Here is a 21,839-nt window from a genome sequence, read left to right as displayed (position 1 = left end):
CTGATACTACAGATACCGTAAAACAGGGTATTATGTATGGTGTGAAAAAACTACAAACAGTTTTTCCTGAATCAGAAGAATTAAATGACGTGTGTGATGAAGCGTGGGTTGCTCCTGATAAAAAGTTGATAATTTCAAAAAAGTTATTGGCATTATACCCTTTCCCGCCAGAGGTTAGGGCGCGCTGGGAAACACCCCCTAAGGTGGACAAGGCGCTCACACGCTTATCCAAACAAGTGGCGTTACCCTCTCCTGAGACGGCCGCACTTAAGGATCCATCAGATAGAAAGATGGAAGTTATTCAAAAGAATATATACACACATGCAGGTGTTATACTACGACCAGCTATAGCAACTGCCTGGATGTGCAGTGCTGGAGTAGTTTGGTCAGAATCCCTGATTGAAAATATTGATACCCTAGATAGGGACAATGTTTTACTGTCGTTAGAACAAATAAAGGATGCATTTATCTATATGCGTGATGCACAGAGGGATATTTGCACACTGGCATCTCGGGTGAGTGCTATGTCCATTTCAGCCAGAAGAGCCTTATGGACACGACAGTGGACAGGCGATGCGGATTCAAAACGTCACATGGAGGTTTTGCCGTATAAAGGGGAGGAGTTATTTGGAGTTGGTCTATCAGACTTGGTGGCCACGGCTACTGCCGGGAAATCCACTTTTTTACCTCAAGTCACTCCCCAACAGAGAAAGGCACCGACCTTTCAACCGCAGCCTTTTCGCTCCTACAAAAATAAGAGAGCAAAGGGCTTGTCGTACCTGCCACGAGGCAGAGGAAGAGGGAAGAGACACCAACAGGCAGCTCCTTCCCAGGAACAGAAGCCCTCCCCGGCTCCTGCAAAAACCTCAGCATGACGCTGGGGCCTCTCAAGCGGACTCGGGGACAGTGGGGGGCCGTCTCAAAAATTACAGCGCGCAGTGGGCTCACTCGCAGGTAGACCCCTGGATCCTGCAGATAATATCTCAGGGGTACAGGTTGGAATTAGAGACGGATCCTCCTCATCGTTTCCTGAAGTCTGCCTTACCAACCGTCTCTTCCGAAAGGGAGAGGGTGTTGGAAGCCATTCACAAGCTGTACGCTCAGCAGGTGATAGTCAAAGTACCCCTATTACAACAAGGAAAGGGGTATTATTCCACTCTATTTGTGGTACCGAAGCCGGATGGCTCGGTAAGGCCTATTCTAAATCTGAAGTCCTTGAACCTCTACATAAAAAAGTTCAAGTTCAAGATGGAGTCACTCAGAGCAGTGATAGCGAACCTGGAAGAAGGGGACTTTATGGTATCCTTGGACATCAAGGATGCGTATCTACACGTTCCGATTTACCCCGCACACCAGGGGTACCTCAGGTTCATTGTTCAAAACTGTCACTATCAGTTTCAGACGCTGCCGTTCGGATTGTCCACGGCGCCTCGGGTCTTTACCAAGGTAATGGCCGAGATGATGATTCTTCTTCGAAGAAAAGGCGTATTAGTTATCCCATACTTGGACGATCTCCTAATAAGGGCAAGGTCCAGAGAACAGCTGGAGACAGCTTTAGCACTATCTCAAGAGGTGCTAAGACAACACGGGTGGATTCTGAATATTCCAAAATCCCATTTAATCCCGACAACTCGTCTGCTGTTCCTAGGAATGATTCTGGACACGGTTCAGAAAAAGGTTTTCCTTCCAGAGGAAAAAGCCAAGGAGTTATCCGATCTGGTCAGGAACCTCCTAAAACCAGGAAAAGTGTCAGTACATCAATGCACAAGAGTCCTGGGAAAAATGGTGGCTTCTTACGAAGCAATTCCATTCGGCAGATTCCATGCAAGAATATTCCAAAGGGATCTGTTGGACAAATGGTCAGGGTCGCATCTGCAGATGCACCTGCGAATAACCCTGTCACCAAAGACAAGGGTGTCACTTCTGTGGTGGTTGCAGAAGGCTCACCTATTAGAAGGCCGCAGATTCGGCATTCAGGATTGGATCCTGGTGACCACGGACGCCAGCCTGAGAGGCTGGGGAGCAGTCACACAAGGAAGAAACTTCCAGGGAGTATGGACGAGTCTGGAAAAGTCTCTTCACATAAACATTCTGGAACTAAGAGCAATCTACAATGCTCTAAGCCAGGCGGAACTTCTCCTGCAAGGAAAGCCGGTGTTGATTCAGTCGGACAACATCACGGCGGTCGCCCATGTAAACAGGCAGGGCGGCACAAGAAGCAGGAGTGCAATGGCAGAAGCTGCCAAGATTCTTCGCTGGGCGGAGAATCACGTGATAGCACTGTCAGCAGTGTTCATCCCGGGCGTGGACAACTGGGAAGCAGACTTCCTCAGCAGACACGATCTTCATCCGGGAGAGTGGGGTCTACATCCAGAAGTCTTCAACATGTTAATAGACCGTTGGGAAAGACCAATTGTAGACATGATGGCGTCTCGCCTCAACAAGAAACTGGACAAATATTGCGCCAGGTCAAGAGATCCACAGGCAATAGCTGTGGACGCACTGGTAACTCCTTGGGTGTACCAGTCAGTGTATGTGTTTCCTCCTCTGCCGCTCATACCAAAGGTATTGAAGATCATACGGCAAAGAAGAGTAAGAACAATACTAGTGGTTCCGGATTGGCCGAGAAGGACTTGGTATCCGGAACTTCAAGAGATGCTCACGGACGAACCGTGGCCTCTACCTCTGAGAAGGGACCTGCTACAGCAGGGTCCCTGTCTTTTTCAAGACTTACCGCGGCTGCGTTTGACGGCATGGCGGTTGAACGCCAGATCCTAAAAGGGAAAGGCATTCCAGAAGAAGTCATTCCTACCTTGATTAAGGCACGGAAGGAAGTCACCGTGAAACATTATCACCGCATTTGGCGAAAATATGTAGCGTGGTGCGAGGATCGGAAGGTTCCGACGGAGGAATTCCAACTGGGTCGTTTCCTACATTTCCTGCAATCAGGATTATCTATGGGTCTCAAATTGGGATCCATTAAGGTTCAAATTTCGGCCCTGTCAATATTCTTCCAAAAAGAATTGGCCTCTGTCCCTGAGGTCCAGACTTTTGTCAAGGGAGTACTGCATATACAGCCTCCTGTGGTGCCTCCGGTGGCACCGTGGGATCTAAATGTAGTTTTAGATTTCCTCAAATCCCATTGGTTTGAACCATTGAAAAAGGTGGATTTGAAATATCTCACATTGAAAGTGACTATGTTACTAGCCCTGGCCTCTGCCAGGAGAGTATCTGAATTGGCGGCTTTATCTTATAAAAGTCCTTATCTAATCTTCCATTCGGATAGGGCAGAACTGCGGACTCGTCCGCATTTTCTCCCTAAAGTGGTATCAGCATTTCATCTGAACCAACCTATTGTGGTGCCTGCGGCCACTAGCGACTTGGAGGACTCCAAGTTGTTGGACGTTGTCAGAGCCTTAAAAATATACATTGCAAGGACGGCTGGAGTCAGAAAATCTGACTCGCTGTTTATATTGTATGCACCCAACAAGTTGGGCGCACCTGCTTCTAAGCAGTCGATTGCTCGTTGGATTTGTAACACAATTCAACTTGCACATTCTGTGGCAGGCCTGCCACAGCCTAAAACTGTAAAAGCCCACTCCACAAGGAAGGTGGGCTCATCTTGGGCGGCTGCCCGAGGGGTCTCGGCATTACAACTCTGCCGAGCAGCTACGTGGTCGGGGGAGAACACGTTTGTAAAATTTTACAAATTTGATACCCTGGCAAAGGAGGACCTGGAGTTCTCTCATTCGGTGCTGCAGAGTCATCCGCACTCTCCCGCCCGTTTGGGAGCTTTGGTATAATCCCCATGGTCCTTTCAGGAACCCCAGCATCCACTTAGGACGATAGAGAAAATAAGAATTTACTTACCGATAATTCTATTTCTCGGAGTCCGTAGTGGATGCTGGGCGCCCATCCCAAGTGCGGATTATCTGCAATACTTGTACATAGTTATTGTTAACTAATTCGGGTTATTGTTAAGGAGCCATCTTTAAGAGGCCCTTTCTGTTGTCATACTGTTAACTGGGTTTAGATCACAAGTTGTACGGTGTGATTGGTGTGGCTGGTATGAGTCTTACCCGGGATTCAAAATGCCTCCCTTATTGTGTATGCTCGTCCGGGCACAGTACCTAACTGGAGTCTGGAGGAGGGTCATGGGGGGAGGAGCCAGTGCACACCACCTGACCTAGTAAAGCTTTACTTTTTTGTGCCCTGTCTCCTGCGGAGCCGCTATTCCCCATGGTCCTTTCAGGAACCCCAGCATCCACTACGGACTCCGAGAAATAGAATTATCGGTAAGTAAATTCTTATTTTTTTCTCTTTTTCACATGTATAATATCTGGAATTTGTGAGACGATCAAAAGAGTGGCATTTTGAGAATGACTTCATATCACACAAGTGACGTATATTTACATTTTTCTTATTTGTTATTGTTATCGCCTTTGATCTATCCTCTTATTGTATGCTTTATTGATATCTGCAAAGATGTAGATTTTTATAAAGTGACTTAGGTTCTTTCAGATGGCAACATATACTTTATAATTTTACCGTAGAACTTATTATACGTTGTGCTTCTGAAATGCAATATTGGTGGGAACCATGTTGCTGTGATGACAAACACATGCGGCTAGATGGGTCTTTATTTTTTTTATGGGAAACCTTACCTGTCCGTTCTACACACATTTCATTCTTAGAAAGTACCTTTTTAAAGACAAAAATATGACTGCTTTAAAGACCCGGCTTGTATTGCGTTGGCTGTAGTATTTATGTGTAAATACACACTACAGATTTTCATTCATCTCTCCAATTCACTTCTTAGTGTTGAACTCTTGGCTAAGTTTACCACATAATTGGGGAGATTTACGAAACTGTGCTCTGGGAAAAGCTCCTGTGACTAACTGCTTCCAGAAATGACACAAATAGAAGTGTTGATGTGTACCGTGCTGTCCATAATACCTGTCACGTATGTGCCCACAATTGTCACACTGCACCTCTTGGGTGTCCCATGGAAAGTTTGGGTGTGGATCGTAGGGTCCACAGTCATTAGGTTGACCACTATTGATCAACGGTGACTAAGTCGACACCTAAAATAGGATGACATGGAAAAAGGTTGACATGAGTTTATGAAGAAAACACCACCATTTTTTTTTAAGTGATCGGGAACACCAATTAGTGCAACGTGTCCCCTTGCATGGCTCGCTTTGCTCTCTATGCTTCAGGGTTACTATTCCCAGTCGTAGTCCACGTGGATTGTAAAGTATGAATAGGTTAAAAAAATGAAGAAGAAAAAAAAGTGAAAAACCCATGTCGACCTTTTCATGTGTCGACCTAGTGACCAAGTCGACCTAAGTGTTGTCGACCTAAAGCGTGTTGTGTTATGTGCGGCATGCTATGTCATCAGTCATTTATGGATTCTCTTTTCAAGATTATATTTTGGATGAGTGAGCTAATATCCTAAATCCATATGGCAATTTACATTTACTGGATAAACGCACACTTTCAGGTCTATTCATTTACAATTCTATGGGAGAAAAACTATTGGCTTTTAGGATCAATCTGCAATGTGTATAACTAGATAAGAGGATGGATTATCAACCCATAGTTGTTTTGTTTCTGTATTTGCCAAAGTAATTTAATAAAATTAAGAAATAATGTTCTATTTGATGCATCACTTCATCTCTGCTTGAGGAGTTTCGTTACTAAAATCTTGCATTTCTGACACCGCGAAGCATCGATCAAACCGGTTTATTTAATTATGCCATGTAACAGCATAATCATGACTGTTTTGTATACTCCGGTCTTGTGTATCAATTTGTGCTTATATCAAGATGCGTTGAGTTTCTTAAAGCGTTTAAGAATTGTGCAGGTTGTTGTATTGGTAAATAACAGGCAATTATGTGATATTTGTGATGCAACCAATTTTCATGCTGCAACTTTGTAAGACATAAAGCACAGTAGCTTTACGAACAGCGCCAGCTCCAGCCCTAACGAATTTATCATGCGCAAAAGACGGAGATGAATTTGTGCGATTGTTTATCTATGTTAATTCTTCCAACTTTTCCTATGTTTCCATGCAGCCAGGAGCTATGGTCGTAGACGAGGTAAATACACTGAGACTTGTTTGGGTGTTTTTGCTTGCCAAAATCTGAGGGTAAAAAAAAACAAACCTCAAAACACATGAAATGCATAATCAAAAATATTCAAGCTTTTGCATCTTTTGTGATTTTGTGTTTTTCTCTCTCCAAGATTAATGATCTCATCGGGATTATAAAGCAGGGTTCTGATGATTTCTCTATAATTTTTATGATGTGTTTAATTATATCTTGCAATTTTAGTTTTGGATGAATGATTCTATACTTTGTGGGGTTTTGTAATTGCCTAACCCTTGGCTTTGGCTCGGTTGCTTGTTTAGTATTGATTTGAGTAAATAAAACCAACGCACATTTCTGTAACTTTGTGCAATTAGTATTCTGTTTCTTTTTGTTTTCTCTCCTTTTTAAGTTAAGATTTATCCTGTTGGGTTGATTCAATTAGTTGTGGGTTGGATTCTATAAACCATTCTCACATCAAACTCAAACCGCAAATTACATTTGCAATTCAGTTCCAAACTTGCATTGCTTTTTTCTAAGAAGAGTCGTGTGTTTTGTGTGCACACCCATATGCAGGTACAAAGAAAGGTAAAGTCCTGTATTTTAAGCTACAAATGTCAAGACACCATGCAGAACCTCTGGTGCACCCCTCCCAGTGAATTATCATGCACTTGGAGGGGCTTGAATAGCATAATTTGGTCATTTTCAGGTGAATTTCTCTTAAAAAGCTCAATAATGGGTTATATGTGGGACATGCGTGTGACGGTGGTCTATTGATGGGAGAGGGGTGTAAAAGCTTGCACATGGGAGCTAAAAAGCGTTTTTCAAACTATTTACAGTACAAACTTGAATTAAATAAAGAAAAGTGTAAACATCAGCCATCTGACACCTCTTAAGAGCCCCCTGTACATCTGTTATGGCCACTAGCAGCCTCTATATGGTCCTGCTATCTCGGTTGTCACTTTTTGTGACTCCCCACTTTTTCTTGCAGTTTTCCCATGTCTCTCTCTGTAGACACTTTAAGCAATCTCTCAGCGATTACTGCAAATTGCCATTTCTAATTAAATCTTACATTTATGGGTTGAGCACATTCACACAATATATGCGAGTTTCATGATACAATCTCGCACCTAATTGAATTGACCACTAAGACCCTGATATTAATGTTTCATTCTTGATATTTGTTTCAAAACATGTTCTGTAAGTTTATTGCAGTGGTCTCTTGCCTGTGTTCAGCTGTTGTCGTCAGTGCCCTGCTCGATGTATACCCTACCAAACACACTACCCCATTTGCCTCATTGCTGGACAGATACACTTGTATTATTTCCGATTTGGAGAGCTGAACCCTTCTGATGGCAGACTCCCAACTCATACATCAGGCTGGAGTGTGATAACCCTACACACAATATACAAGAACAGAGTAACCAGTTCCTTTTTTCGAGAAACGTTGTGGTATAATAATAGAATATACCTCAGCATAGAGCTAATATTGCCTCTCCACGCCCGTGTGCCAGGCTGGGAGGGTGGCTGAGATGATGCATTGTCAGGACAGGGAATAAAAACTCTCCTCTGCAGTGTAGAGTTTGGACAAAAAGTCAGTGGCAAATGGACAGTCCTGGGGAGTTTTCGTATGAAGCTTTCCTCATCCATCACACAGGTGACAATGGGACCGCTTTATCCCTTTTAGCAAAAGCCTGGTAACCTCTAGGAATGGGCACACCATGTCTCCTCTCCTTTTCCCTAAGTCAGGGGTTCTCCGTTCCAATCCTCAAGTGCAACCAGCAGGTCATGTTTTCAGTCTTTCTTTAATCATGCACAGGTGAGTTAATCTATGTTGCAGCATCTGGAAGCCACAGCGAGGCCGACTCTGCACATGAAAAGTGCATATGCTTCCAATGATTTGATGTTCTGACCTTTTTATTGCCTCAGATGAGAACTGCAAAACCTGGCCTCCACCTGTCTTCCTTTGAACTACCTCACATACAGGGACATATGTGTAACATGCCCTTCCTTTGAAGCGAAGGTCATACACCCAGCCTACTTTTAATCACTTTTATTAGTCCATGTATTTCCCAAACTGATGTTGGATATACACTAACACAATTAAACTGTAAGAAAAAGTTCTGCAAGAGTTTGTGTTTGTTTATAAAAAAAAAGAAAAAAAGAAGAGATTTCTTTGAGAGCGAGAAAGTCATAGATTTTTGGATATGTTTTGCCATGTAGGACGTGGATTTCTGTTATTCAAGCGGATCAGCGTTGGAACAGTTGTAGAATTCGGAATAACATTTTGCTGCTGGCTCAGTTGGTGCCGCACTATTATGTGGGCGCTTTCTGACAGAGTTGATAAATGAAGGTTATCAAGATGACGTGGAGCTGTAGAAAAGGCTGATTAGACCGTACTTTATGTATCACTACTATTAGGCAGTTCTAAAGGTCATACGATCATTTTATATTGGTGTTTTAATTTAATAGGGATGTTATCATTCCTAACATCTGAAGCTAGCATATCTGATCACCATCGTAGTAAAATGAATGTACAAAAAGTAGCTGAGGACGTTTCCTGCAGAGGGAAATACATAATAGAGCCAATACAGTACAGTCCTATAACAGCAGTGCAGTTTTGGGTATTTCAGATCTGTCCGGTTCTTGCGTATATAGATGAGTTTGTACACATGAGCCAATGGTCCGGACGATATATTGGCAAGTGTTTACCCAGCATATAGACTTTGTTCTGACATATAAGCTTTGTCCTTTTTAACTTTCTATGATTAAAACACAGTAATGTAGATTGTAAGATCTACTGGGCAAGAATTCTACTCCTTTCATTATTATGACACTTGGCTTGTGTCTTGTATAGATAGTCTGTGGGGGTGTGGTTCATCAAATAGACAGTATCTAGGTCGACAATGTTTAGGTCGACCACTATAGGTCGACATGGATCGACAGGGTTTCTAGGTCGCCATGTGCTATGTCGACAGGTCTAAAGGTCGACATGAGGTTTTGGTGTGTTTTTTGGTGTCGTTATCTTCGTAGAGTGACCGGGATCCCAAATTAGTGCACCGCGTCCCCTCGCATGGCTCGCTTCGCTCGCCATGCTTCGGGCATGGTGCCTTCGCTCCGCTACCGCTTCGCTCGGCACACTTTACCATTCCAATCGTAGTCCACGTGGATCGTTAAGTATGAAAAAATTCAAAAAAAGAAACATTTTTTGAAAAACTCATGTCGACCTTTAGACCTGTCGACCTAGAAACCCTGTCGACCTTCCATCCATGTCGACCTAGTGACTGTCGACCTAAACATTGTCGACCTAGATACTGTCGATCTTCAGACCGGATCCCAGTCTGTGGTCATTGGTGAATAAAGTTAGTGAGATCAGTCGATTTGCTTGGATGAGCTGCTTTTATAGACATTTTGTTTGGGGGAGTTGTGAGGAGTTACCAGTTTACTAACCTTCTAGCAGGGGGAGGGGGGGGGGTATAATAGAAAGCATATTGTAAAGTAAATGTAGTACCAGTGAATTTCTATTCACCATTGTCCATTACCATTGTCATCATTCACCAAGTATCACTGTCTCCTCTCTGTAGCATTCTGCTATCCCTGCTGCAGTGGTTGCTCAGAATAGCGTCTTGTCCAGCCACCAGAACCGGCTCACCTGTCATTCACATTCACCGTCATTATTAGGAACGTAGAATCTAAATTCCCATCAGTGAAGTGGATTACAGGGCACATGGCTAGTAAATCTATAGCCTTGGTGCTATTGCCCCCACTGTGAATGAACCCCTACGTAAGCTGCATGCCATCACTGAGCCACCAGCTAGTCACTCTGTTGCAAAGTGCATGGAGCAGCACTGGTTTCACCATTGCCCACGGGACACATTGGGGCCCATTGGTTTAGTTTCCAGAATTCCAGTCACACTGGCAGGTAGTAGTTTACTGTAGTTTTACATAGGGAGGGTGGCTTTGAATGTTTGCATTTTTGCAGCCATCATTATATGCCTAATGGTGGCATGTAGGCATAATAATTTAAGCAGTCAAAGGCACATGCGTGTGTATGCACAAATGACAGAGCTAGTTTGTGCTTGCACATAGCAGCAGGGGCGCTGTGTCATTGTTGCAACCTGCTGCCTGTGTATAGATGCAGCGACCAGGAGGCTTATTACAGAACACACAAAAGCCTTGTCATGCAGTTGTATTGCGTGCAAGCCTATCTGGCTACACACAAGAATTGTACAATGAGCATAAAATGCATATGTACATGGTAAACACAGTACCATACGAATCGTGCTAAACACGGGGAATGAGAAGGGGTGTGCAGCACATCCCCCACATTGTCACACTGTCTCACTGTCCTCTAGTTTGGAGCAGGGCTTAGTGTGGAAACGGTGGGTGTCCACATGAAGGTGGAGTGGGAGCAAGGCACTTTCCTTGTGATACAGGTAATCTCAGGGTAGTCCAGAGATATAAATATACGCTTATTGTGTTGATAAAGAATATAATATTTAAAAATGAACACAACACACAAGACAAGATCAGATTAATATTTTTTCTTCTTCCTGAGTCCATGGTCTCCACAGGGATAACTTTTGGTATGGCTGGTGGAGACCAGGACTGGCACCGAACAGCATAAGCTTGCAAGCCTCCCAGGATGCACTGGGCTCCTCTCTCCTCATACCCCGCCCCTATGCCCCGGCACTTCAGGTTTTTTTTGTGCCAGCAGGAGCTGGTCACCACTGAACATAGGTGGTCATTCCGAGTTGTTTGCTCGCTGCTATTTTTAGCAGAATTGCTAACAGGCTAAAATCCGGCAGTTCTGCGCATGCGTATGCACAGCAGGGCGCACGCGCTAATCAATTTTACACAAAACTAAGCTATTTTACTCACGGGAGAACAAAGCTTTTCAATCGCTCTTCTGATCGTAGTGTGATTGACAGGAAGTGGGTGTTTCTGGGCGGAAACTGGCCGTTTTCAGGGAGTGTGCTAAACAACGCAGGCGTGCCAGGTAAAAACGCAGGAGTGGCTGGAGAAACGGGGGAGAGCGGCTGGCCGGACGCTGGGCGTGTTTGTTACGTCAAACCAGGAACTAAACGGACTGAGGTGATCGCAGTCTAGGAGTAGGTCTGGAGCTACTCAGAAACTGCAAGGAAATACTTAATAGCAGAATTGCTAATCTTTCGTTAGCAATTCTGCTATGCTAAGATACACTCCCAGAGGGCGGCGGCTTTGCCTTTGCATTTCTGCTAAAAGTAGCTAGCGAGCGATCAACTTGGAATGAGGGCCATAGTCCTTATAAGGTTATTAGTACGGATGTAATATAATGATGGTATGGGGTGGGGTGGGGTGTTGCAGTTAGGTCACCACGGTTCTTTTTCAGAGATGTGATTTTTTTTTTGTTGTACTGGTAAATTGTGTATTGCCAGCTCCTATTGTCTGTACATATGCACACTATGGTATGCTGTATTGCCAATCACAACGTTAGGTTTTGTTTTATGGATGGATTATAATCCTCTGAGTCTTTCCCATCTCCTGTACATGGCATGCTCTAGCAGAATTTACCCTGGGAAGATAACTTGCACTTAAATGGTTTTATTTGTCTGATGTTTCTGCTAGAACATCACTTACCCTGCAAGGAGCTCTGATTAATTTATACCTGTCTGCTGAAGATCTCTTCCTAAATGCGGCTGTTTCTTCTTGGCTGATGAGTGTCACGATACTGTAGAATATACCACTTTGCGTCCTGTTATAAAGCTATTGCATAGGATGCAGCTGGCTAAATAAGAAAGGACTCTCTTGAAACAATGAAAACCCAATGTTGTTGCTTATTAGCAACAAGATTGCTTAGATAGGGCTTTTGTTATTTTGTGTTGTTAAAACATTGTAACCACAAGTTATTTTTCCCTCCAGGTCGGTCCTCACTATTCCCCTTTGAAGATGGCTTCCTGGGTGACAGCCACGGTGACCAGTCCTTGTCATCTGGTTTGAGTTCTCCAACACACTGTCAGAACGGTGAACGGGTTGAGCGCTACTCGCGAAAGGTGTTTGTCGGAGGACTACCTCCAGACATCGATGAAGGTAATTTCATTTTTAATTTAAAGCAAATGCATCTTGGAACTTTGGCCCAGATTCATCAAGCCTTGGAGAGTGATAAATTGCATGGTGATAAAGTACCAGCCAAGCAGCTCCTAACTGCCATGTTACAGGCTGGGTTTGAAAAATGACAGCTAGGAGCTGATTGGCTGGTCATTTATCACCTTGCTACTGTATTTATCACTGTCCAAGACTTGATAAATCTGGGCCTTTGTTAGCCAGCCCTTATAAGTCTATGCTGGACAGCAGCACAACATACAGTATGTGTGAGCCAGTATTGATTCTAATAAACATCCGTGTTATTCTACATGCAAGAAAGAAAACATCCTTACAATTAATTTTATTAGCAAAGTATGTAATATCTTCTATACAGTGTTTGTTTACTTGTTTATACCATGTTTTAATACAGTACAACTGTTGTAGGATAGCCACGTTCTTAGGTCTACTAATCTATGGAAACAATGGGGGTGATTCAGACCTGATAGCACGCAGACCTTTTTTTGCCGCCTACAGGGGGAAGGGGGTAGTTGATGTGCATGGGTGCGAACGCTTGTGCAGAGAGCTGCACAAACAAAAGTTTGTGCAGTCTCTGCACAGCTCAGGACTTACTCAGCCACTAAGATGATCCGGCCTGGAGCTGACATCAGGAATCCTCCCTCCAAACGGCTGGGCACGCCTGCGTTTTTCTGGACACTCCCTAGAAACGGTCAGTTGACACCCACAAACGGCCTCTTCCTGTCAATCTTCTTGCGATCGCCGGTGCGATCGCTTTCTTTGTTAACTCCGTCGCTGTCCGGCAATCCCTGTTGCCGGCGGCCGACGCGCCTGTGCATTGCGGAGCATACGCATGCGCAGTTCAGACCCGATCGCACCGCTGTAAAAAAAAAGCAAGCGTGCGATCGGGTCTGAATGACCCCCAATGTCCTAAGTGTGGGGTGTTTGTTGGTTTTGTCTTGTGTTAAACACTGGAGTTTGCACGATATGCACATTGTGATGGAAAAGAATGTATGGCGTTGGTGTTCCATGTGCGTTGGTATTGATGATTGTTTTCCAGATATCCAGTCATTCCCTTGCTTGCTGTATGACACACATGTTCCTCATCTATTGGCACCAGCTACCCATGTTTCTGTATAACATTGGCAGATGTCTTAAAGGATAGAAAATCCATATAAAGTGACTTCTGCCATCACATGGGTTAGCATCATGCTAGTATTTTTGGGGGGTTATAGTGGGTTTGTGTCCATTCTTATATGCATAAAGTACAAACAGTAAAAACACCTGCTGAAGTGGTGTAGAAACATTAAACCCATTAATGGAGACCTATTTCATCATTTTTAAAGCCCCCAAATGGTCTAATAAAAAGAGAAATATATATAATGTTCTGTTTTCTAGTTGTTTCACCATGTTTTATTTATTGTGACTTTATTTCCAGACGAGATCACTGCAAGCTTTCGGAGATTTGGTCCTTTGGTGGTGGATTGGCCCCATAAAGCAGAAAGCAAATCTTACTTTCCCCCGAAAGGTAATGAGCCTTTTTTTTTTCTCCTTAATTTCTATTTTTTGGAACATAACAGAATAAAGAGCTGAAGATGGAAACTGAAAAAAATCCACTTTTGCTCATGTTTTATTTACATCATTAACACACAATGAACCCTATTCAGGTTGTATCGCAAAATTTGAGTATACACAATCCGGCCGATTTATCAAACGGCTGCGTGTGTGTAGCGTCCGCATTGCACATGCGCACCTGCATTTAGCTATTATTTCGCATTGTTCTTCAACGCAATTGCATTTTGATTGACAGGAAGACAGTGTTTAGCGAGGAAACATGGCTTTTTGTGGGTGTGTTTGTGAAAACACAGATGTGGCAAGGAGTTATTTAGGGTGGGTCTCTGGCGTCAGCGATGACCACTTCCAGTCTCTTGCATATGCCAAATTGTGGACAACCTTGCCTGGCGCAGATGGAAAAACTCTTTGATGTTCCGGTATTTGCGTATGGTTTGTGTATGGTTGTGCGATCACATGGATGCGATGCATTCGCAATTTCTGCAATGGGCGTTTTTTCTCTCTATTTCTGGGCAACAACTATTTGATCACAGCAACTGCTTTTAGCGATCTAACCTGAATGTCACAATGAGAGCAGGTTTTGGCCAGACTTAACGGTGACAGGAACTGTACTAGAAATTAAAATTATATATTATGAGAGGTGTGCAGTGAATGTCGCTCCTGATTGGATGGGAGCTGCAGCCATTCATTCACTTCACTCCACCTGCCTTGGTTTTCCTTCAGTGACTACTTCCACTAACATACATTGGGGAAACACCACTTCTGAATACACAAAACGGAATTTTATTCCAAGGTGCACCACCCCTTTAAATTCAGATGAATCATACTATACACTGACCTACGCGTACATATACATATACTGTTGTATTCATATAAGGTGAATGGCAGATTAGGAACAATTAAACTAGATTTCCATAAAAATAAAATGAAACCTTTTAAAACATCAGTTGTTTTGGGGCCTTATTAAGCACGGCCCACTAATGCTATGTGTTCGCATTGAGCCATTTTTAGCCCCAGTGCACACGTGCAGGTTACAATCTGTTTGGGCTGGCCAATGTGATTGCATCACATTGATTGATCGACAGACAGAGGCGCTCGCGGGGTGGTTGGTGGTGGTGACACAGCTTGCGGGTTTGGGGCTGCCGCTGCGACAGGGAAAATGGCGTTGGCCCAACTCTTTTCACTGCTTCATGAATAGACCCCTCAGCATGCGGTGACGAGCAGTTGTAGTTTTGTAGTTTTGCTAATTAATTGATGCTGAATAAGGCCCTTGGTCCTGGCGCAACAGGACTATTCCCACTTGTGGCTGTCCACGACAACACCCATAGAGTGGGAATAGATCCTGTGGTGAGGCCGCAGCGTGGCATGCAGAGCGTGCCCGCAAGGGGAATCTTAGCATCCCATCCACCGGTATAATCATTCACACCCGTAAAAGTATTGCTGATGTTTCTGGGCATTCGTGTTTCTGTAATTCTCTATTGTATTTACTATGGGTGTAAACAGTATTCCTTTTTAGTTTTTTTGTTTTTGTTTGTTTTTTAATGCTTAGGCTGGAAATAGATGCAAGGCGTTTGACTCGCTTTTTACTAATTTATGTTGTGTGTTTCCAGTATTCTGCTAACGTGATTTGCAGTTTCAAGTGTACGCTAGTAGCAACTGCTATATTTCTTTTCACTATTAATATAAATGTTGCTCAGTGTTGAATCACAGGCCACGCGAACGGAGTGTCTGTTATCTATGTTTGTCATGTTTCTAATAACGGAAACTGCTTGGCTTTGCAATCCACTGCCAGCTGCCCTATGTTTCTTTCAGAAGATGCTACACAAATGCAGTGTGCCTCAACTATTGCTGTGTATGAATAGCTGGGTTATTTGTCATTAGTTACATAGTTACATAGTTTGTGAGGTTGAAAAAAGACAATCCATCCGTCGAGTTCAACCTATTTGAGTTCTCCTACTCTGTATTATTATATCTGTTGATGAAGTTGGCCGTTGTGTTGTATTTCCTCATTTTATTATAACTACGGTACATGATCTTTCCTCCATAACCCTGTACATCCTTATCCATTAGGAATTTATCTAGCCCATTCTTAAAAGTATTGACCGAATCTGCCATTACTACTCTCTCTGGCAGGGAATTCCAAACTCGTATTGTCCTTACTGTGAAAAAACCTTTCCGCCTCTGTGTGCGGAATCTCCTCTCCTCTAACCTAAGTGGGTGTCCGTGTGTTTTCTTTGCTGGTTTTAACAAAAACAGATCCCCCGAAAGCTCTAGTGTTTGCTTACAAATCCATTGTGCCATTATAGGCAGTTTTGCACAAGTTACACCACGTAAGCCCTTTTAAAAGAGGCGGATGGTTTCCTAAGATGTATTTACTAAGGTCAAACTGATCTCTGAAGCCAGGGGAATCCGTACGTAATACCGATGGCTGGAATGCCGGCGTCAGTATACCGACAGTGGTATCCTGGCCGCCAGTATGTCGGCAGCAGGGCGAAAAAGAAGGAACCTGCGAGAGCGACTAGTGCTTTGGTTAATATCTTGTCAAAAGGCTGAGAGATTGGGACATTGCCACCAGATGTGAAGGTCCTTCTGCAGGGCAGCCTCTCCGGCATCCGGAAGAGATTTCGGGAGTGCTTTTGTTTAAACGACAGTACTTGGTATCTGATAATGTCTGTATCATAATTTGTATGTGTTCCCTACTATCCTCCCAGTTGTGTCTCTCCAGTGTCTCCCTGATATTTGCTTCCCATTCTATTCAGGAGAGTCCCTTGGTGTTGGTCCTATAGATTAACGTTCCAGATATAATGTGGAGACAAGGCCGCTTGTTGAGGTTTGTCTGAGGCTGAGAGACTCTATAATGTATGTAGTATTTTGAGGTCAACACTTCGAAATTTGACGAAAGTGAAAAAAGTTATTGATAGGAATATTATATTTTGATTGCATGTCAGTAAAAATGGGGTGAGGACATTCATGTGTTTATGCCACTGGTCACAGTGCACATACTGTATATGCATGTCCAGCAAGTGGGTGTAGCCCATGAGGCTTAATAGCCGGATTCCATGTCGCTGTGGAAGATGAGATCACAGGCTGACCAGTTTTGGACAAAGTATCTGTGTGAGTCAGAGCAAGGAGACCAGGTACTCTGGCTCTATTATTGTGCAAACTGTAGCAAATCTTAGGCTGGGTACACACTTGGCCAACATTGTCCATCTGGCTGGTCCGCCGACTGATCTAGCGATCAAACGATGTTATGCATACACACTTGCCAATCTGGCTTGATATGTTTGGTCAGCGGATCCATTTGAATGTGTCTGCCCACATGTTATTCAATGGATTATGGGGGATATTTAATTAGGACCGTTTTTCGCCTAGGTGAAAAAATTACACTTCACTTCACTATTTTTTTAGGGCAAATGGGGATTTGTCCTATTCAACAGCAGGGCAGTTTTTTGGCCAGGGCGAAAAACATGTGGATTGGCTAATCCACATGTTTTATCGCCTGCGCTGGCAAAAATATGGGCTGTTTTCGCCAATTTTGAGACATTTTTCGCCAATGCCACAAAAATAAAAAGGTGAAAAGGAATTGGTGAAAATTTCCCTAAAAAACAGATGAAAACGGCCTCAATTGAATAGGAAGTGGGGCGAAATCAATAGCTCTGAGATTACCGGTGCTAAGTGGATACCCCCCATACTTAGACAACAGGCCATCTGTTCTTGTGGCCTGTGATTCAACACTGAGCAACATTTATAATAAATAGTGAAAAGAAATATAGCAGAAAAAGCTGCCACTAGTGTGTACCTGAAACCTGGATATGGATCAGTAAATATTTAAATAAAATACATATCTGGGGAGCACTTAGCATTGATGCAGCCTATCGTGGACACGTAACGTTGATCCAAACAACTACATGAGACATGATTTTGGAAAGCGTCAACCGATATTTAGTAAAATGCAGTCCTAAAACCTAGTGACTATAGGGTCTGAATTGTACCAGTGATGTCACTGCCTCCTAATCTCAATGGCTGCATTCTCTGTGTATAATATAGTTAATGGACACACTTGAGCCAAAAAAGTTCCATGTTCCAACTACATTTATGGTATTGGGTATTTAATTAATTAACATCTTGCTTATTAGTTGTTCCTACAAGTAATCCAAATTCCTGTTGGAATTAGAATCTGCTTAATGATTACTTCAGGCTACAAGTGAGAACATTAGTCAGTCACTGAGGCATGGAAACGGTGAGGGTTTATAGTCCAGTAAGGAAAATGTTTCACCTGAAGACTCGTTATAACGAAATACTGGAAGGCTCTCCGCAATCTTGGCATTTTACGTGGCAAAATTGTTGGCTTAACACTCCCTTCACAGAGCCAGGAAGCCTGCAGTCCATTGCAGCTAAGTGCTTTACCATGTACGCCAAGTATTTCTTCTTCCATACGGAGAGAATAGATGGAGTTTTGGCAGAAAATAACATACTACAAAATAAGCGTTCCAATAATAATAATGTGTTCCACAGAAGCCGCTTCTTCTGCTTAGTGGAGCTGATGTGGAAAGGGCAATTTATGGTCAGGGCATCAGGAAAGCTTGGTTGGCCTTTGCATGAAGGGTACAGCTCAATAAAAAGTAATTAAATGTATCATTTTTTGGCTGATATTTCTATATAGTAGAAGGGTTGTTGTACTGTGCTTATTTTTTTTTTTTTTTTCTGTTTATAACCACGGCTGATGCAACAAGTGTGCCACGAGTGGGGTTTATTGTTTTACACCGTTGTAATACACATTTGATTGTGTACCATAGATAAAGCCTGTGTTGTTTTTTCTTTGTATTTCAGCAAGTGCAGTGAGTGCACCAGATAATGCCATAATGAAACACCCCCTACCAGCATTGTATTTTAATGGTAACATGGAGGGTGTTGAGAGTATTATTGATACCTATATAACTGCTGCTCGATCATGCTGTTCTGCTAAAGACAACGACTCGCAAAATATACTCAAAACTGTATTTTTCTCATTATTATTTACTATTTAAACAATGTTAGTTAACATGCTGCTGCAACACTTATTTGGATCGCTTCCTTTTTGCGAAGTATTCCCTCTGGCACCACCAGCTGCTTGTTCTGTGCAGCGACGAAAGTTAATGCTCCTGAAAATAGTCTAATCATCAAGATGCAAACTAAAGGGCTGGATTGGCAGACAAGATGCCCTACTGAGTTTTAAAAAGTACAATATGATTAATTTGCCATGGATAAGATTCCAGGTTACACGTCCTCAATTACAGGAATAGGAATCTACGCTTGGCCAAATTTTCTATTAAAACACAAGGGTCACATTTGGCATGTTAATATGTGCCCGGTAAATATACGAGCAGGGTTCCTGAACAGTCCCTGTCAGGTCCCTGTTGTTACTCCATGGCGTAAAGTGAGCTACGCCCCTGATTTCCTCGCTCTCTGACACCATGCGGTTAGCACTAGAATGATTTTTTTTTTTTTTTTTTATGTTTAAGAGGTATCTAGTCATTTGTAAGTGACTGTAGAGCAGTTTTTAGAACGTATATGAGGTGTTTAATTACAAATGTGTCCTCATATACCTAATGTCTTTTTGGCGTATGGTGTGAGACACTTGGCAAGACTTAGATGGTCCACAGGTAGCAAAGTGTACTTCCTGCAGCTTGTTATAAAGTGTATAAAGACGCAGATTAAGCATAACAGAACGTGGCAATTGGAACCTTTTTTACACGGATTTGCTACTTAGTCGCACACAGACGTACATGTACCTCAAGGCCCAGCGGTCAGTGTACACTTGCAATGTTGTTTGGCCATTTCAGTGGTGCAAATAAGATGAAAATATTAAGAAAGAAAGACATTTGATTGTACTACATTGCAAGATTACGTGGTGTGACATGCAGGGCCCTAACTGTTCATAGAAGCAGATGGCAGAATCAAATCTTTTTTTTTTTTTAAGTAACATTATACAATGTGATATTTTTCTTACACGAATCTGAGGTTTTGTATTTAGTGTTTCTTTTGTTATTTTTCAAGTCTTTTGACCCCAGATCCACTACAGGCAGGGCAGGTCAGGTTTGGTTATTTTGCCCAAAATGTAAAAAACAAAACAAAACCTACAGTAATATGATAACTATAGCAAATATATTTCCTGACACAAATGAATCCTAACTGCTAAGCACAAGCCCGGCTTGTTCTCAGCAATTGTGCTCTGAAAGATGCCTGTTTTACCAGAACTCAGATGAACCCCATGCAGGCTGGCACTGCACACCGCTCTCCTTTTTCATGCCCAGAAACATGACTGCAGGGAGAAAAAAAGAATAAGATAATTAGCAGAGTGCGACTATGCAACTGAGGAGTCCTAGTGATATAAACAAAATGTGTGTAATGTGTTTTGGTACATAACTGCTTTGTACGCCCTGCAGTCCCCGAGGCCTTGGCGTGGTCTGGGAAAACAATATGGCATAGCAAGAACTGCATTGCGTTATGCCTGCATGTGTATATGTCTGTGTATTTGTTCCTTTTCAGCAATTTGGCTTTTGAGTGGGGGGGCCTTTATTGAACCTGTCTGCAACTGGCGCTTTTGAGCCATTACAATACAGAGTAATACAGTCTCGTTTACAGCTTTTGTGTGTCTCCAAAGCAGGCAATTATCATACATAAACCTTTTTATGTACTTTAAAATGAAGGGTAACTTGGAGCGTGAAAGGAGAGACTCGTCACACTAAACTAGATCAATTAAGACCTCTGGTAGGAGATCCATTTGTGTTATTTACTGCTGCAAGGCAAGCATACAATCTGTACTCGCCATAGATTGCTATCAGCATGTGATCTCTCTTTTCAATTTCACTAACTCGTTGTTGATTAAACAATGAGAAGGGAGTCAGCAGGCAATGGCTGCCGTTAGTGGGCGCCATGCCGACATGCTGCAGTGCTGTATAGTGAATGTCAGGGGAAAAAAATCAAAGCTGTTTTCCTATATTATTACCAAAAAACACGTAATTGGGCTGCAAAGTCATCTGTTATTTCTGTGCCTTTACCCTTTACGATGAATGACAGTGGCAAACGCAGGATTTGCATGGGGGGGTTTCCAGAACTGGGTGGAGCCAATCACGGGGGTGGGTACTGAGGTGACCCAGTATATGCTGGGTCCGTAAAACTAGTGTGTGTGTGTGTGTGTGTGTGTGTGTGTGTATATATATATATATATATATATATATATATATATATATATATACCTATACTGTATATACACACATATATATATATATATATATATATATATATACATATTAAACATGCATATATATATATATATATATATATATATATACACACACAGTACACGTGTATATATATATATATACACATGTATATATATCATATGTGTGTGTGTGTGTGTTTATATGTATGTATGTATGTATATACAATACATGTGTATATATGTATGCATATGGATATATACGTACTATAATTAAAATAAAGTAAACTTTTATTAAGCACTTACAAGTGCCACCAGGAAGTTAGCAGGCTGCAGAGGACGCTAGACAGCCATTAATAATACACATGCAGCAAAAAAATAATAATATTTTTTTTTTTATTTGGTGGAGGGGGGTTTCTGGGTGCTCGGAAACCCCCCCTGGGTGCGCCACTGAATGATAAGCCTGTGAGTGTGTGTGTGTGTGTGTGTGTGTGTGTGTGTATATGTATATGTGTGTATATATATATATATATATGTATGTATGTATGTATGTATGTATTATATATGTATTATATATACAGTATGCACTCACTGTATGAAAAAAGCTGCTGCTGCTGCTACATGAATACTGTTTGAAATGTAAACTAATGTTTTTGGAACAAACATCCTGCTAAACGTGAGTACTGGTCTTTGTGATTTTTCTATAAGGCTAGTGTGTTTATATACTTTTTCTGGACCTTGCACCATTGCTTGAAATTTTTATTTTTGAGTGCTGTCTCACTCACTGGAAAATATATATATATATATATATATATATATATATATATTCTTTGTTTAAAAAAAAAAAAAGACCCAGATAGGACTACTACAATACAAAAGCCATTTGGAGGTATGGACTG

The 21,839-nt window shown here is 42.4% G+C and overlaps 1 protein-coding gene across 4 annotated transcripts in view; it reads left to right on the top strand.

Moving 5' to 3' along the window:
- The window catches only part of CPEB3 (cytoplasmic polyadenylation element binding protein 3), a 228,686-nt gene that overhangs the window by 182,443 nt on the left and 24,404 nt on the right, over positions 1 to 21,839 (top strand). For 3 of the 4 annotated variants that reach the window (XM_063962037.1, XM_063962040.1, XM_063962036.1), the window contains 3 exons: positions 6,078 to 6,101; positions 11,991 to 12,158; positions 13,606 to 13,695. In XM_063962037.1, coding sequence (XP_063818107.1) covers positions 6,078 to 6,101; positions 11,991 to 12,158; positions 13,606 to 13,695 — 282 coding nt within the window. The remainder of the gene's footprint in view (positions 1 to 6,077; positions 6,102 to 11,990; positions 12,159 to 13,605; positions 13,696 to 21,839) is intronic. The other variant, XM_063962038.1, reaches the window with a different exon arrangement.

Source organism: Pseudophryne corroboree, chromosome 3 (genome assembly GCF_028390025.1).
Source record: "Pseudophryne corroboree isolate aPseCor3 chromosome 3, aPseCor3.hap2, whole genome shotgun sequence".
NCBI classification, from domain to species: domain Eukaryota; kingdom Metazoa; phylum Chordata; class Amphibia; order Anura; family Myobatrachidae; genus Pseudophryne; species Pseudophryne corroboree.
This window is presented reverse-complemented; position numbering and strand designations above follow the sequence as displayed.